Source organism: Carassius carassius, chromosome 23 (assembly GCF_963082965.1).
Source record: "Carassius carassius chromosome 23, fCarCar2.1, whole genome shotgun sequence".
Classification (NCBI taxonomy): Eukaryota; Metazoa; Chordata; class Actinopteri; order Cypriniformes; family Cyprinidae; genus Carassius; species Carassius carassius.
Genome location: NC_081777.1, coordinates 5,991,848 through 6,009,827, shown reverse-complemented (window position 1 = coordinate 6,009,827; position 17,980 = coordinate 5,991,848). Strand labels below are relative to the sequence as shown.

At 34.3% G+C, this 17,980-nt stretch overlaps 1 protein-coding gene and 1 long non-coding RNA gene across 4 annotated transcripts in view; both read left to right on the top strand.

Moving 5' to 3' along the window:
• nectin1b (nectin cell adhesion molecule 1b) overlaps positions 1–9,037 on the top strand; it is a 234,898-nt gene extending 225,861 nt beyond the window's left edge. For 2 of the 3 annotated variants that reach the window (XM_059506091.1, XM_059506090.1), the window contains one exon: positions 8,210–8,414. Coding sequence is in view for 1 of the 3 variants with exons in the window: in XM_059506088.1 (XP_059362071.1) it covers positions 8,210–8,446 (237 nt within the window). In the remaining 2 variants the exon portion in view is untranslated. Of the gene's footprint in view, positions 1–8,209 lie in introns of all 3 variants that reach the window. The other variant, XM_059506088.1, reaches the window with a different exon arrangement.
• A 5,714-nt stretch (positions 9,038–14,751) lies between these two features.
• Positions 14,752–15,850, top strand: LOC132101864 (uncharacterized). Its single transcript, XR_009423223.1, has 3 exons — positions 14,752–15,447; positions 15,564–15,626; positions 15,719–15,850. It is a non-coding gene; the product is annotated as an uncharacterized LOC132101864 (long non-coding RNA).
• Positions 15,851–17,980: the final 2,130 nt, after the last annotated feature.

The window sequence follows — 17,980 nt, the reverse complement described above, 5'->3', positions numbered from 1 at the left end:
AAACATGAAAAAAAATTACTGACCCCAGATATTGGAATGGTAGTGTATGTAGTTTTATTCTTTAACATTTAGCCATTTTGCTCACTCAGTAGGTTTCAGAAAGTTCCTTTAATGCTATCTCCACTGTATAAGGTAAACACACATGAGGGTCCAACTTGTGCCGACTTTAACAGTCCCAGCATGCAAGAGATTTCCCATCGGTTCTGAAACTCATCTCTTCTTCTTTTAGATAATAGCAGCCGAGAGGAAGAAAAAAGAAAGAAAGAAAAATGCAGTTCTCAGGGGTAAAGTCTGAATGAGGCAGCCTTACTGTTAAAACAAGCAATTAATATCACAGCGTAGAGTTCTCAGAGGGCCACCGCTGCAAACACTGCTGAGCAGGAACATCGTAAAACAAGAGCAAAATAACTCAACTAAAGACTTGGCAGCCTTTCTTGAGAATGTAAAGTTTGAGCGCAAAATCAACAAATGGAATTGCTAAATCATTGTTAGCTGCCACAAAGTTTTTCCACATAGAGAGAAGTGACACGCTGTGGATCATCAAAACAAAAAGTATAAAACTATTATTAGCTATACATTTATACAGTAAATCATTTTATGACATACAGTTTTTCAAATGCCATCAATAAATTATGATCCTGCCAAAGTGTGTTTTTCTAAAAGCTAAAAAGCATTTCAGACCAAAGCATGTTATTTTCTTTCTATTTATAGTTTAATATTGCACTGTAAACAAATGTCAATTTCAGACATTCAAAATGTCAAAATAATAATTTCTTTCCGTAGAAGAAAAAAAAATCCTTGAGAATAAAATAGTCAAAAAATAGAATTCAAAGCTATTTGATATTTTTAAATGCTTTTTTTTTCTCTTTAAATATTAATAATAAAGCAAGGCAATTTGAAAATAAATAAATCGATTGTACAATATTTTATTTATTTATTTATTTTTGGCACTAAATAATCTGAAATAGCATTGAGTAATACGTGCAACTCAATCTTTCCCTTTATTCAGCAGAAACATGCTGTCTTTGTGAAATTAGGTTTATTATGCCATGCACCTGATCACAAAACTCATAAAGCTGATTTTACCTGTGTTGGGGAAAGTGTGTGCTTAATGACATTTTGTTTAGACGACTAAATGTGTGTGTACTTTGTATATTAATAATGGAGGTAGTAATTTATCAAATGATGACTGAATGATTGAGAACAGCGTCAGATCACAGTAGTCTCCTTTATTCTCTAAAATATTGGTCTCCAAACTGTGATGTGCAAATTGCTTTTAGCCCTTATTTTTGGAGGGATGTTTGCACTGGATTTGCATAATTCCTTTAGTGAATTAAGTGCTGCAACAACACAGACTGCATGTGCTATAAACAGTACCATCAGCATTGTTCATAGTGAAAGTGCTTTTAATATAAATTTAATTCTTAGAATGCATTAAGAAGTCATGGAGTTCCTCTTTTACTTTGTCTGCTGAGGTGCATTTTTTCTAATTGCTTAAACGATACAATTAAATTCGCTTTGAATTGCAATTTCAAAAGTGTTTTTATTTTCCATTAGTACTGATTAACATTAATGAGATTCAGTAGCATTTGTAATGTCATTCAAGCTCAAATGTGGCCTTTAAAAATGACAATTACCTCTTCAGCTTATTCCTCAAGAATGGCTTTAGCCATTTGACCCACATTACCATAATGATTAATGACTGACATTCCAATATCTGTCATTAGAGACCAAACATGTTTTTATCTCTAATCCCGTCTGAGCTGTGATGATTTGAAGTCTCAGATGGCAGACTTCTTGCAGGAGATCTTGCAGCAGATTCCGAGTATTGTGCATTGAGCTTTACGAGCTCACTCACTTACGTCTTTCCTTTGTGTGTGTGAAAGAGTTCACTGAAGAACAAAAGAGAAAAAAAAGCATGAGAAACAAAGAAAAAAAAAGTGTGATTTGTTTGTTATAGACCAATTAAAATGAAAGACAAGTCCTAACAAATTTCACAACCTTATCAGAAAGATGCTTTTTAAAAATACTGCTGAAGTAAGAGAACATTTGCTGTACATTTCAACATACCTTGCATACCTTAAAAAGATGGAAATAAAATATTTTAAAAGAATACACTTAAGTGCAAACTGAATGAACAATTGTCGAACTTGTCATTCACAATTAAATGAAAATAACAAAAATGTTGCACAACAAATAGCAGTGAGAGAGTTGTATACTTCCCTATTATTGAATTGACTTCATATGTATTATGATGATAAATTAGTTCCTTCTCATCTTTATTTAGCCATTATTCTTCCTTAACTTCTTGGTCTTTTGAACTTTAGTATAATTTCATTTTCAAAATTGATTTAAATTTACTTCAGCATATACCAGCATACTGTCTGTAAACTTAATTTTCTCTTCCCTGTGAGAGTGTACTTGTCTGAGTGTTGGTTTTGTCTGTTTCAACATGCATCGCAGTGACCTTTCCAGCAGGGTGGGCGGCTCTGTGAGTGAGGTAACCAGTAATTAACCTGCCAGCGGAGAGAGACGTGAATATTGGTGTATGTATAGCGAGGATCCAGTGGGTAATCCAGGGTGGGGATGTGTCCTTGCTATTGAGCCGAAGAACAGATGTTCTGAGATGAGAGATGGCTAATGATAACACTAACTTAATTGCTAAGGTGTTATACTGTGGTTCAGTGAGATGGTGGAAAATGGTGGAAGATGGTGAAAAAGTGATGAAGTTTCTTTTGGAATGTGTGGAGATGATGATCCACACATTCCTGTTATGTAATTCATGGCTTTGGAACTGTGTGTGTCATACTATGCAGTGGAAATTCTACAAGATCTGAAATGCTTGTAACACACACCATAGTTAATGAGAAAATCATGTTTTCATGGTGAATAACTATGACGATCCATGTGGATTCAATTTTTCTTTAGCTCCTATTATCATATACCGAAACAGTTTTTCTCAGACGATTTGCCAATAAGTCGCAAGAGAGTTGAGAGCAGTGTAATCAATTATCAACATATTTCAACATATTTTCGTCATGTTCACTTTAAAAATAAAATATTTGAGGATACATTTTTGCAAATATCCAGAAATATATCTTGTCTCTGGTGGTCATTGTTAAGACACTATTATTTCTGATCATATTTAGGATTAAGTAATTATTTGTATATTTTTTATGATAATTGTATTTAATCATACTTGTTATACTCTTGTTTACTAGATCTCTTATTGTCAAAACATACCTTTTTGATATTTAAAATCAGTCGACCATCTGTCATGTTAACATTTCTAATAGTGGGGAGCCAGAGGAAGAGCAAGTGGTGATGATGTGATGCATGTTAAGAATGCATGGTTGTTCCTATGCAATTCTGGAAAAGTTTAGAAGTACAGACAAAAATGTTGTTAAAATGATCCGTTCATGAATTTTTATTTTATTTGTTTTTCATTAAAAAAATAAAAAAAATCTATTTTGCTTGCCAAACCAGTAGTCACGCATGACATTTTTGCATAAATAAACAGCATTAACAAGAAAAGAAAAAAATAATAATTAGTTACAAAATCATGTGTAAATGTCCCTTAATGTGTAAATGTCCCCTAAAGGTGAGGAGAGACACGTGCAAAGCTGCTTCTGCTAACACTCTCAAAACATAAAAAAGAACTAAACCCAGTCCCCATTTAGTCACTTTCCATGGCCTGAAGTCTTTGAGAAAACCCCTTATAAGCTCCTGGTTTTCATAAAAGGCTTTTCCTAATATATATTCACGGAGTAATCCAAAGGATATACAACATTAATCTATGGCTTCAACATGTTTTCTAATTGGCTGTACAGTGTGGATTCAATACAACCATGCATAGTCAGAGCATAGTCCTCTTTTCAGACCAGTTAAAGGAAAAATAGAGGCATGTTTTACATTGTCAAAGGAGCACTCAGAACGACTGACAGATAAACTCTGGATTCCACCTTTTTTAAATGGGGTAAAAAGAAAAAAAGAAAAGAAGGTCCATTTCAATCAGTACATATTATTAGAAAGCATTTTCAATCAGCATTGTAACTGGCTTTATGTAGAGCCACTAGAGAGGCCACAAGGTCAACGTCCTTGTCTAAAGATAGTGAAATAATTGCTTTGGCCAATTCCAAAGCTCTGGAACGTGGCAAAGCTGTGATGAGGGAATCATTACATTGTCAAAAGAGATAAAAGAAGCCTATTTAGGTCAAATTCCTCAAGGTGGACTATCAGAGAGAACCCTACTCGCCTACCTCACTGTTGAAGGTATTGGAAAAAAGAAATAAAGCAAAGGACTTCTTATTCGGCCAGTGATTTTCATTTAGATTAGTGCTGCATTTTATGCAGGAGTGAAGTGGCTCTCTGAATCTCACACTGTCTGTGAGGAAGATGTTGTCAAAATGGTTCAACTCCTCCATATGTAGACATTTTATTACTTATGCTTGTTAAGAAAACACAGTTTTTTTCCTCCAAAGGAAGCAGCTGTTTTTGTGCCTGTGCATATGTTTAGCAATACCAGAGTTCAAACAAACACTTCAAATCGAGGTTTAGTTACACTGTGTTTGGTAGCTTATTAGTTCAGCTAACATTAAAGCTTTTTTTTTTTTCTCTGTTTAATTTCCCAGAGGCAGCAAATGAACCCCTTAGTTCTTATCTCAACACTGTAAATGGGTATAAACATCATTTTTATTCCTCCGCACCCTCATTTTTTATTATTTAAAGGTTTTAAAAAAGGTTTTTTTTTTTTTTTAAACCAGAGGGGCTATAGAATCCATTCTCCCTAAATGAATTCCATTATATATATATATATATATATATATATATATATATATATATATATATATATATATATATATATATATATATATATATATACCTTTTCCCTAAATTATTGATAATTAATGAGTTACACTTCTAACTTTGTTTGTACCAGTTTTATTAATAATTGTTGTTTTAATAAATATTTCAGGGGTCTTCTGTGCCTTGCATGATATACATTACAATTTATGTTACAATTAGTAGGCAAACCTCACTTATCAAAATGAACAAACTGTTGTTTAAACATGTAGCACTAGTCATACGTTCTACGTATGTTTCCTTGATAAGCAGTTAAATGAAAACACTAAAATAATAAAGATAAAAAAAAGTGTTGAAGTTCATTGCATATATTTAGCCTCTCCTATTTTTCCTCCAATCATGTTTTGTTTTGTTTACCTACAGATTTAATGAGCAAGACAGAAGTTCATAATCAAATATTTTTGTTTAATAGCTACAGGGTTAATATGCCAGGGGGAACAGCCTTTTTGTGCATGGAATACAAAAAAAAAAAAAAAAAAAACAATGTCCAAGCTGCTCTTTTCCTTAAAATGAAAGTAAATGGTGATCACAGATCTTCCTTGTCCTCAACATTAAATATATTTTATGTTCCATGCAAGCAAAAAAGCCATAAGGCTTTGGAACAACATGAGAGTCAATAAGCAATAACACTCTGTAGATTATTGATTTAATTATTATTTTAAGTTCAGCTCTCCCCTGTTGGGTGCATCTTATGTATTATCAAACAAATGATAATTGGGGACTCTGAGGTAAAGTAGCTGTTGTTGTTCTTTGCAGAACTGAAGTCAGTGAATATAATTGTCATTGCTGAGAAAACAAAGATTTTTAACTGTCTGTAACTTTATGCACCAGATCACTTGAAATCCTTGTGTAACTAACTGAAGTAGCTGTAATGATGGCTTTCTGTTCTTCTGAAAACTAAGCCATATTTAGTTATGTTTTATTTAATCAAGAACATCTTGAGTAAATATCATAGTGATTAAAAGTGTCATTTACTTCACCTAGTTTCCAAGCTCTTTGTGCATAGATCATATGCTTTCCATGTTACTCAATCTTACACACATAAAAAAGCTATGACACAGTCCTGTTTCATCTGATAGATGTCTTTATTTGCACACAAAGATGTCTGTGACATCTGATGAATGTGTGAGCAGATTCCTTCACACATCCATCTGTCCATTTCCGCTCTGAACTCTGGTTCCACCTGTCATCTGAACCTTTTGTGTCCAGCTTGTGTCTTTCACTGTCAGCTCTGAAAAAAAAAAGATGGCCCAGTGGTGAGCCCTGAGGTACATTGTTCAGCTTTTTATTTTGAAATTGTTGCTCCTTCCGTTAATATACTGCTCACAGAATGGGAATCATCATTGTCGTAGACGTAAAGATGCTTGGGGACTCTGCGTAAGTCACCTTTCCATTCCACTTTTATTGTACTCATTCTATCTGACCCAATTTACACCAGATGTTAACATTTGTCAAATCACAATTGGCTTGCACTAAATACAGGTATAAACGGGGTCCAGAACATTTTGTGATACCAGGTGTAAATATGGCCTTTCTTTCTGTTTCTGTCTGTCTCATTCTCTTTTTCCATACTGTATTTTTCATTTCACTTTACATTATTTTGTATTCCAATCCATTATTTTATTTATTTTTAAAAATGTTTGTCATCTCTGTAACTCCTGGCTTTAACAAGCAATTACCAAGTACTTATTGTAGAAAGCTAAGATTACAATAGCCATGGTCAACACATAAGATTGTTTTCCAGGATCTGTCAAGTTGTATTAGAATGGACCACCTGCCTCACTGATTGTCAAGCTAAAAAAATGTGTTTTATTTCCAGTTTAACTGTACATATGAACAAGCTGTTTGTGTGAGACTATTGTGTGTTTCCATTCTACACTGGACTTACTGTAGCATTAGTGGCTTTAGGCACGGGAACTGCAAGCTAATGAACTTCATACTGTATAGAGTAAAACTTATTAAGCAGTATATTGGTGGGAAATATAGCTAATATTTTGATGTGTATCCTCCGGGTATATTCATATAATTTTATACGTTGTTGTGTATTTTTTTCTGAGACTCAGTAGTATTTTGCTTTTGACTTTACACTCACACAGTCATAAGACATGAAATAATCATATAACAAATCAAATGACTTGCATAAGTTACACACCTTTATGTCTTTCCAACACCATAAGACTTCCATTCATCTTTGAAACACAATGAAGATGTTATAATAAAACCTGTGAATATGTTTTAATAGAACCTGAGAGATTTCTGTTCCAGCACTGAATGCCTGTTCCATTTCAAAATGCTAACACCAAAAGTCATTCACAAAGTCATTGTAAAAGTAATTCACATGATGAACACATACAGTATAGAGCACATCAAATATGGTAAACAAAGCTCAACTGCACTTGCTTTGCAAAATAATTTTTATGTATATTTGATGTGCTATATAAAATGTGCGTTGAGCAATGCTTTTATATGTATAAAAGCCTCAATTAAATCTGTTCAAATACAAAATATATAAAGCAATAGTGTCTCTTTAGAAGACTTGGATTAAACCCATATACTGTATAAAAGCATAGATGTAGTGTCTGTGACATCAACTGTAGTCTCCTGAAGAGCGTTTTTGAAGCTCAAAGTGGGTGGAGCAGACTGTCGCCATTGTGGCAGCACGTCACCATTTTTCACTCCCGGATAATGTTTGCTGAAACCACGCCCACCTATATCGACGGCAGTGACAGCAGTGGCAATCCACCTGTCACCCAAGTGGCCACACCCTAATTATTAAGAAATGTAAAGCTTAATATAAGTTTTAGTATATTAAATATATTTAATATATTTAATATATTATTATAATTTTAATCTGTATAGAAAAATTAACCCCCTCACAGTTGTCATGAAGGGCAAAATTAGCTATTTAGACCAAAAATCACTTTTGGTACCAGGCTGTAAACAGGTTTTTTTTTTTGCTGTAAAGTTGGGCATTTTAACATGAAGAGTATATAAGACTGAATCCCTTTTGGTGCCAGCCTCTATCGGAAAGTCGATGAATTGCAGTTTTAGTCACTTCCATGTAGGTTTCACGAGAGAGAGCGGAAGATTGCCGCTCTATTAGACCGCTCTGTTTATTTGGATTATTCTGACAATGTCTTTTATTAACTTTTATAAAACATAACATTTGGACCTTCAATAAAACTTCTCAGATTATATATATATATATATATGATCTGAGAAGTTTTATTGAAGGTCCAAATGATATTTATATATATAATATATTCTATAAAAATATGAAAGGCCTTTACAGTGTCATTTATCATTGTGTCTTCCACTGGTTGCTCTAATTTTCTTGTTTCCACAGAACTCTGGGAACAAAGAGCTACCGAACCCAGCTGACTATGTGAGCTGCCATCTTCCGGGCAATCAGGAACAATTTATTGAACCTCCACCTCCTTCTGCTTATCCCCCTGTTACCTTCCTGCCCCAGAACCCTTACACCCAGCACCCTTCTAATGCCCCCATGTTCACCTTCCAGCCAAACGCGGCACATCCCACCCCCCGACCCCCATTTAATTACCCCAAAGAGCAGTCAGTCTAAACCCATGGCCATCCCCATACAGCATAGCCATTACGTGTCACATCTGGAGAGAACAACACTTCCTTCTTCATTACTGTTGTCCTGTGCTGGCCACATAAGGATGCGGGCAGTCTCTCGGAACAATGAATAAAAGTGTCAGTAGTTTGTGGACTTGAAACCGTGTGTGTTGTGCACTGCATGTTTCACAATGAGGCTGTGGTTAGAACCCCTAGTCTTGTGCTGTAAATATAGAAACACCGCACCACAACTCTACCCCTTCCCTCCCTCCCCTCACAACAGCACACCTCACTTCTCCTGAACACAGGGTATCAGCCTTCGCTCTGCCTAAACCTCTCTTAGATCTTCCCCTCCTTTATTTAATTCTGCCAAGTGTCTGACCATTGACAGTGTTTCAAGAAATTGTCACCCAAAAGGGAAAGTTCGGTCATTATTTATACACTCTCATGTGATTTCAAAGCGTATGCAGATTATTATTTTTTTCTTCCAAGAGCATAGAAGATTATTTTTTAATAACCTTCTCGCAACTCTTTTCCAAGAAATGTTTCAAGGTAATTATTCCAAAAAGGACACAAAAAAAAAAAAAAAAAAATATATATATATATATATATATATATATATATATATATATATATATATATATATATATATATATATATATATATATATATATATATATATATATATATATATATATATTGCCATCAGTTGTTATATCTATAGAACCCTTCCATTCCACAGAAGCTTTTTTTAGTGATTTTTTAAATGTTCTTCATACTAAGTAAAAGTGGATCTTTTAAGTAATGTTCACTGAAAAGTTCTTTGGGAACCAAAAATGGTTCTTCTGTAGCATTGCTTTGAAGTCCGATTTTGGGGTGTATGGAAAATAACTGCTTAATTTAAGTTTAAGAGTTTTCTTTTTGGTGTACCTGTTAAAACATAACCTCATAAAGATTTGCAATTGCATGAGGTCGAGTACGTAATGACAGAACTGTTTCTTTGTCATTGTGTCACCTTTTTTCTTTTTCTTTTTTCTTTCAGTGAGTTTTGTTTTATCGTTTGTTACACATTTGTATGTTGCTCTTTTATTCTTCAGATTATATTTGCTTGCTTCTTGTTGTACATGCTTGAGTTGAGTGACTGTTAAAATGTAGCATTTTATTTATCTATTGACATTTTGTCAAAATTACGACATGGCACAACACCCCTACAGTGATTCCGCTAAAACAGCATTACATGGGTAAATTGGCAGTGCCCATTTTTTCTCAAAGATATCCAATTAGTACCAAATATCAATGAAATATTAAGTCATTATAATCTAAAAAGTGAATGTTTCCTCTGCTCTACATGAGAAAAAAAATAAAAAAAAATTAAAATAAGGGCTCTATTTCACTTCCTCTCATAAGATATCATCCGATACAATGCCACAAGTGAAACGCTTCATTTTAGATGGCATAAACACTTTCATCTCATTTTTCTTGTAGTTACCAAAGAAATAGAGCATACCATATTTTCTTCCACACAAATGTTTACATTTGGAATAATCAAAGATTCAGAGAGATAAACAGATACTTTTCATCAGAAAAATCATTCACGTTTAAAGCGATCCAGATAAGCATAACTCTCATGTATCAATTTATTTATTTGAAAAGATAACATGTTTTATTTCCGTTGCTGCTCTATTCATAAATGTAGGTTGTCCTTGAAAATGCATGCGTTTCCATACAGTTTTATTTTCATCATCTCTTTTTGTTAAACCTACTATTAATGTTCCATTTTGTTTCACTGGTTGGCCTACACAAAACCTTTTCAGGGACAATCCACAACTTTCTTCCTCATTAAGCTATTTTTGAAAGAAAAGCATATGTTGATGTATTTTTTTAGAGAATGATCCTAAATATGCGCTTACCATCTAGAACATATTCAGCGACATATTTAGTCCTGAACCATTATGAAGAGCCAATGCAAATCACTGCTGCCCTCTTTACAACCTCAACCAGACCTCTTTAAAGAATGAGATAATCTGACAAGAATGACACTCATGTTGTTTAGCCATGTCAAATGTTCATGCTGGAAAAGAAGAAAAAAAAATGTGCTCAATGTTTGTGGTCAATGTAAAAGTTACAAGTGATTAAAGAGAAACCCTTAGAGTTGTTCAGAATTGGTTTTAAAAATGTATTGTTTGCAGTGGTTTATGGGATAGGTTACAATATGTGAAGCTACCTACTGTGCACACCTTTATGTCTGGCATTGATTTTAATGTGTGTACTAGTGTAGCATTAGAATCATCTGTTGTTCCTGGTCACATTGCTGGAAAGAAATACCTGTCCTCCATGTTATTGCTGCCACATGTATTATTATTATTATTATTATTATTCACTGAAAAATGCATCATTTGCAACTAGTTGATTTTTCTTTGTTGTCATACTGCCTCAGATAATTTGAAATTGTAAATTCTTTTTCTTTTGTTCTGAAATTGCAATATTATTTTACTTTGTTTCTATGTTTGCAGTCCTGCCGAATTTGTTTTTTACATGTGAGCTGTAGGTTGTTGTTAATATTTTCTAACACATACGATGTATACATTATATCTTCATGTATGTAAAGGAAAATCATTGCCCTAGTCATCGTGAACACATGAACTCAATCATCGTATGTGTCACTGCTAGTTATTTTTCCATATGTGAAGCATTATGACTTTTTTGTCTTTTTTTACATGGGGATTATGTGTGTTGGAAAAATTTACTCTATGTACCAGATGTGTAAAACAAATCTCATGCAAATGAACATTAAATCTCACAAAAAAAAAAAAAAGTTTTTTTTATATATATTTATTGCAGTCGAGCATCTCTGAAATAGAATGATGTGCTAAACTACATATTTTTGAAATCAATTAGTTGCCATAACAGTTAGTTGAATAATTGTCTTGAAACTATGTTGGTTCTTTGATCACCTGACCTTGAAAACAGCTCGATGGAACCCAGCAACTGTTTAAAAGCAGAGCTATTTTTATCTTCCACAGCATTTTATTATTATTAATAATAATAAAAATAATAATGCACGCCTTATATTGACCTGAAAACAACAGCAGTATTAAACTAAAAATATGTATTGACTGTACTTGAATGTCTTGTAAGGACTTCTGGTAACACTTCTGCATAATGAATCTTAGAAATTCTTTTCTGTCTTTTTTTTTTTTTTTTTTACGGTACAATGAAATGAGATGTCTAAATAAACTGATTTACTAAAATAAATTAGACTTGAGAGAGAGCATTTTAGGGTAAGGTTATTAAGATCGCCTTAACTTGCATCTTCTGTTATTCTACACTGAAGCAATGCTTGTTTACCAAACCAGCACATAGATCTCATGATTAAATGGAACTTGAGTGCGTCATTAGAGAGCTGTGATATCTAAATAAGCTGAACAAAGCTTAAACGTTTGCCAATAGCCTGGATCCAAGCCTGTATCTTCACGAGTTTGTCTCCCTGACATAAAAAATACTGTTTATTTGAATATTATATTATATTATTAAAAATACTTCTTAAAATTATAAAATTATATTTTAATATAATGTTGTTATAAATTGAAAACAGCTGAGCTAATCACATTGCATCACTATATTAAGTTATTCTCTAGTCTCTCAACACTGGCTTATTGTCATGCATGTGTTACAAGAACAGCCAATGCTCTCCGACGAAAATAGATTTTCCTTCATGGCATCTGCTTAACCCAAAGTTCTCCTGGAAAAGAAATATTCTATATTTGAAAGCTAGTGTACATCAGTACTCTGATCAGTGGTATAAAGAGACTATGAACATTGCTTTGTCACAACCTGTAGCTGATACACTTGCAATAATGTCTAAAAAAATATTTTGGACAGAAGAACATCATTCAGATTTTATAGCTCGCAAGGCATTCATTTTCATTTGATTGGGAAGACAGGATGATTTTCTCCATGACTGTGATGTGCCATTAAGCTGTTTTTTCCCCCGTGTCCACTAGAGCGGCAGGCATTGCCAGATATTTTCTCTGTCTGATTGGGCATTTGCTGGTAGTGCTAAATTCCACGCTGTTGAAATTGTTTCCTGTCCCAAATGGCCTGTCCTGTTACGGCACTTTTTGACAGCTGACAGTTGTATTTTATGCATACTGATCCAAAATATGTCTTCACATTTTTCATTTCGGAAGGTTCAGGATTGGGAAAACACACTGAAAAACACAAGTAATCAAAATAAATTGGAAGGGAAGTGTCTCCCTCAGTGGAGTCAATAGTGGATCCTGTTTACATCCTTCCAAAAATAAAAAATTAAAATAAAAATATTGATATTTGTTGCTTTAAAGGGACAGTTAAACCAAAAATGAATACTCTGTCATAACTTACATAATGTAAAGAAGGAATTTCTAATGTGGAACACACACAGTTATACACAAATGGGGTCAGATGTTGTCTTTGATCCCATTGACCTTCATGGATAACAACAATTAAAAAATTCTTTAAAATACTGAAGCAAAGCACAGTGACGTCTCATTACAGCTTCTCTAATGGCATGTTTGACTGTGAGTCCAAAGCAGCTAAACCTCCAAGGTTAACAAGAGAAGTGTAACAACAGTGTAACATCTACTTTTGTCAGAAATTTGTGGGGAAGTTTATCATTTTGTAAACAGATAGCATACATTCTAACATTTGTATTGCATTGATACATTTTTAGAGCTAAGAAGTCTTTTATAAGAGAAGTTGAGTAATTTTGCAACAGGTATGATTCAGTTTATGACACTTAATTTCCATGGTATAAACCTTATGTAGTTTAGCCCATTTTCAGCATTGCACTCATTGTCTTCCATTTGTAGGCTATTTTGCTGCATTCACACCATGTCGTAATTACTGTAATTCCAAGATGGCAATAAATGACATTCAACTCGGTGTTGTTCACGTCTACAGACTAAGGATTATTCGTTTATATAGCAACAGTCAACAAAATGAACCTGCGTAACAGAATGTTACTGGCAGCTGTAAAACACAATACAAGTATCAGTCGCTATGCAAATGCACTATGATTACACTTTATAATCATTTCTTTAGATTGTTCTTACATGGATGGCCTAGATATCGAACTCAGTGCTGCTTGTCTTTCATTTATGTTCACATTACTTTGTATGAAGACATATACATTGGGAAAAGTAAATTACATGAATTTTTTAATTTTAATTATTAATTACAGTTTACTACTTTAAAGGAGCTGTATGTAAAAAATCTATTTCAATTAATCATAAAATGGCCCTGATGTGTCACTAGACATTAAGAAATCATGTTCATTTCAAATACTTATATCACTGACAACAGTGGTCCGGCCAGGATACTGTCATTTAAAAAGTGGTCTTGCAGCCCTCAACTGATGTTGATGTTGTCATTTTGTGTTTTGGCCTGACGCGCCTCCCTCCACTTATCTACCAATCATAAAGTCAGTAGTGTTTCGGGATCCGTGTTGCCAGCTTTGCTGTAACCTACCCTAACTCCAGTCGGATAAAAATGTCTAATGTTACTAAATCAAAAAGACCTCGTTATAATTCTGAAATTCGTCATGACAAAGTCCGAAATAAAACCAGAATTTCTATTGGAGATGCTTTTAAAAGATGGAGACGGCTGAAAACGGAGAAGAATTTGAACACTAATTTTCTCCTGGACAGGTAAGATTAATCTATGCTTGGCTAACTTGTATTTTATGTCAATGGATATTTCATATATTCATGTCCGTCGAACAAAGTTATGCATGTTTGTGCAAAGTAACATAACATTAGGTCACATGGACGTTTGCTCATTAGCAATGCATTATAGGAGCCCGTTTCTCTGTCATTATGCTGAGACGCTGAGGAAAACAACATTAGCACGCCCATTATGGCAATTTGAAACGTAATTGAGACAGTAGCCTAATGTTACCTCAGTAAAAATGATTCGTCATTTGTTCTTCACGTATATCGTGGACTAAGTTACACATGCTGCAAGTTGACCTGTATGACCATTGCTAATGTAATTTAGTTACTCTAAATTTGTTCCATACTGGAAAAAGCAGTATGGAACAAATTAGTATGTTTGAATCCTTTTATACTTAATTTGCGTTCTAATATGCCTACTCACCTACTATATAGTAGGGGAAAAAGAGTATGTGAAGAAAGAAGTACGTTCGAAACCTTTAACCATAAAACAATAGGTGAGAAATCCCCGGATGTCCTACTGCTTCAGCCAAGATTCTGAAGGGTTAATCGATGGATACTTTTCAATCCCAGGATGCCACGCGGAACGGATAAATCGCCATCGAACGTGAAGGAGAGTAGTGACGTGGGTGTTTACAAAGGTGAGTATAATAAAACAAAACACGGTTCCCATGTGATAAAATCGTATTTGTTGAGCTATACTGTAGAGTAAACTGTTGATTTGTTAAGGTGTAAAGACGCTAGCCAGTAACATAACTGTATTTGTAAAAAAAAAAATACAACAACAACAAAACATGTTTTATTATGTAAAGCGAACAGCGGATCTCCAGTAAGCACATGTACGTCTCCAAAGTGGATTTGCATGAACCATATACATCTTAAAGACGATTAAATGTCGGTTTAATATGAGACAGAGAAATGTTCTAAGAGCATTGCAAAAGAGCAAATCACATGAACGTACATCTGAGTGAGAGATGTGTGTGTTATTATGTAGAATCCACTGTCTACATTGCTTTAGATGAATGTAAGTAATGTAAATAAATCTACATTAAGTACACAGAAGTTATCTATTTAATTTGACCATAAGTATTGTTGATAAATTGTGGAGCTCTTGTGTTGGGTAAAAAGTAAGTGAACACATCAGCATCTAGCTCAACATGTAAATGCAGTATATCACAGATAAATCACAGAGGATACTGACTCTTGTCTGGATGTTACAGGGACAGATGAGACACACGTGTGTTTATCTGCTGCATAGACACTGATGAAGGAATGATGCAATCAAAGACTCTCGGTGAGTACACTACAGTCATCAATAAAACATATTTTTTAAATTCCAAGTTGTAGTTTATTTTAAACAGAGTTATTACAGCACTTTTCTGATTCTTGATTGCTGTACATTTGATGCAGATCTTTTGTGGTTGAGCAGGTGACAGCAGCATCTGTGGAAAAAACCTGAAACCAAAATATAATGTAAGATCATTCTGTTACTTCTAATACAGAAATGAAATGACACTGTGCTGTTAAAATGACTGCTTTTGTTTTGTGTTTGTGCATCTTTGCAGGATCTGAAGTGTCTGCAGACTGCTGTGTGCACTGAGGATGGAGAAGATGGAGTGCCATGGATGAAATGCCCCATCACTGCATCTCCTCTTGTTTTCTCATCAGGACCAGATGTTGCTGTGGTCTCTTCATCTTCAGTGACCCCAGAGCCAGTGAGAGCATCTAGAGAAAGACCACAAGACACTGAGGATGTGATTTTGGTCAAGTTTGTTCTGCTGGTTTCTGTTCATACAACATCAGTCAATAAAACCTTTGTTTTATTAAAAAGTTTTAGAAGCTTCTAAAGCATCATCAAATAATGTCATGAAGAACCTGAAAGTCAGACTCCATCGACTGATACTGTATGAACACAAACCAGCAGGAGAAACCTGACCAAAATCACCTTTTGTGTTGGACAAAGGATAGAACAGAATGAAGGCAAGTCATTAATGACTGAATTTATGTTTAGATAAACTGACCCTTTAAAACCCCAAATAGAAATTGTATTAAATATATGCATGCATTAATATTATAGTAGAACACTGAAGAAAAAAAGCTTTAAGAAATAAGCAGCTTTATTGAGCATTTTTCTGCCCAAGACACAAAAAAGCATTCACAAAGTTCACATTTACATGTATTTGTTTTTCAGACACTTTTATCTGAAGTGAGTTACAGTGCTCTTATTACAGGATCTCAATCCCTCTGGAGTCACCTGGAGTAAAGACACACGACTGTGGAGATTGATCCAGCAACCTTCTGCTGACCAGTCAAGTTCACAACACTACAGAAATAATGAAGCTATTTCAAATTAACATGCAATTGTAAACATATAAAATTAAATTCAGCATTAAATAGAATGCTGACAACATGACAAAGCATTTTACTCTGTGTAAATGTTTTCCAGGTAGCAGACACAGATGTTTGGAGCAGACACAGCAGCAGTCAGATCGTCCCGCACATGTTCTCCTGCTCTTGTTCAGGGTTGTGTGGTTCAGGGTCTTCATCATGGTCTTCCTCATCCTCTCTGTGCACTCAGACAAGGTCTCGATGTCCCTCTCTCATCATGATCAGATTCAGTCTGACTGCAGCAGTGAGGGACGTGATGGACGAATGTGGGTTCACCGTCTGTAAACATTCAAAAACAGAACAATGTCTGAATAAAGTTTTGTTTCATGTGTTGTTGATTTGTATTTTATTTATTGTGACGGTTACTTTTATTTATTATTTTACTTGTTTATTCATGTCTCCTGTTGTTGTCATTAAATAAAATATAGCCTAATTGTTTCATTAACACATGCATTCATTCATTACTTGACTGAATATTTAGATGTATTCATCTTGGCTGCATATGTCTAGTGTGAAGTCATGCATAAATATGAAAAAAAAAAAGAATTACAATTTGTTTTACAAAAAATATAATTATTAGTCACCATTTATCATTATTATTGTTGATAAATGTTGGGGTGGGCTAGATATGCTTCCTGTGATAATCTTAATTTTTAAGTAGTAATACTTACATTTTTCAAGTGTAAAATCAACATTCTTCTCCAGAGGCGAGATCTTCAAGCAGCTGATCAACATCTTATTTGTGCAGATATTACAAATACTGCAAACGCTGAGGAAAACCGTAAGAGGTAGGCTTGTGGAGTTATTGATGCTATGAAGGGTTTAATCTTTAAGGATAAAACTGTGGGTCATTTAAATAAAACATATTGAAGTTAAAACATAAAAACAACACAAAATATATTAGTTAAACTGCAATAACAATAAAAGGGCATCTGTGTATTCAACAAGACCACAAAAGGAGCAAATTGCATCAACATCAAAATATTTAGATAGTAAATATTAAACCTGTAGCAGTCAGTCATATATTTGAAGTTGTTGCGCTTGTTATAACGTCATATATACGTCACATGATAACGTAAACATGGCGGACAGCATTCATACTCAACGAGATTTGGCTGTAGAGTACGAACTCTTTTAGCGCTCGTTAAGTAAGTACTTTTTGAAATTAAGTACTCGTTAAGTATGCGATTTCGGACGCAGCCATTGTGTACGTCTGTTCGTCACTTGCCATTGGATGCTCATTGAAGCAGCCTACGTTTCTGCTGAATCCTGCAGCTTATCTGGCAACCTCGAGTCAGGGGGTAGGGGATACACCGCTCTACAGTATTTTTATTACTGTATTGCAGTACCATATTTGGCCACAAGCCTACATATGGCTCCTTTAAGTGCCACCATTTTTCTCTGGTTCCTCGTGAGGTGCATTGGACACATGGTAAAAC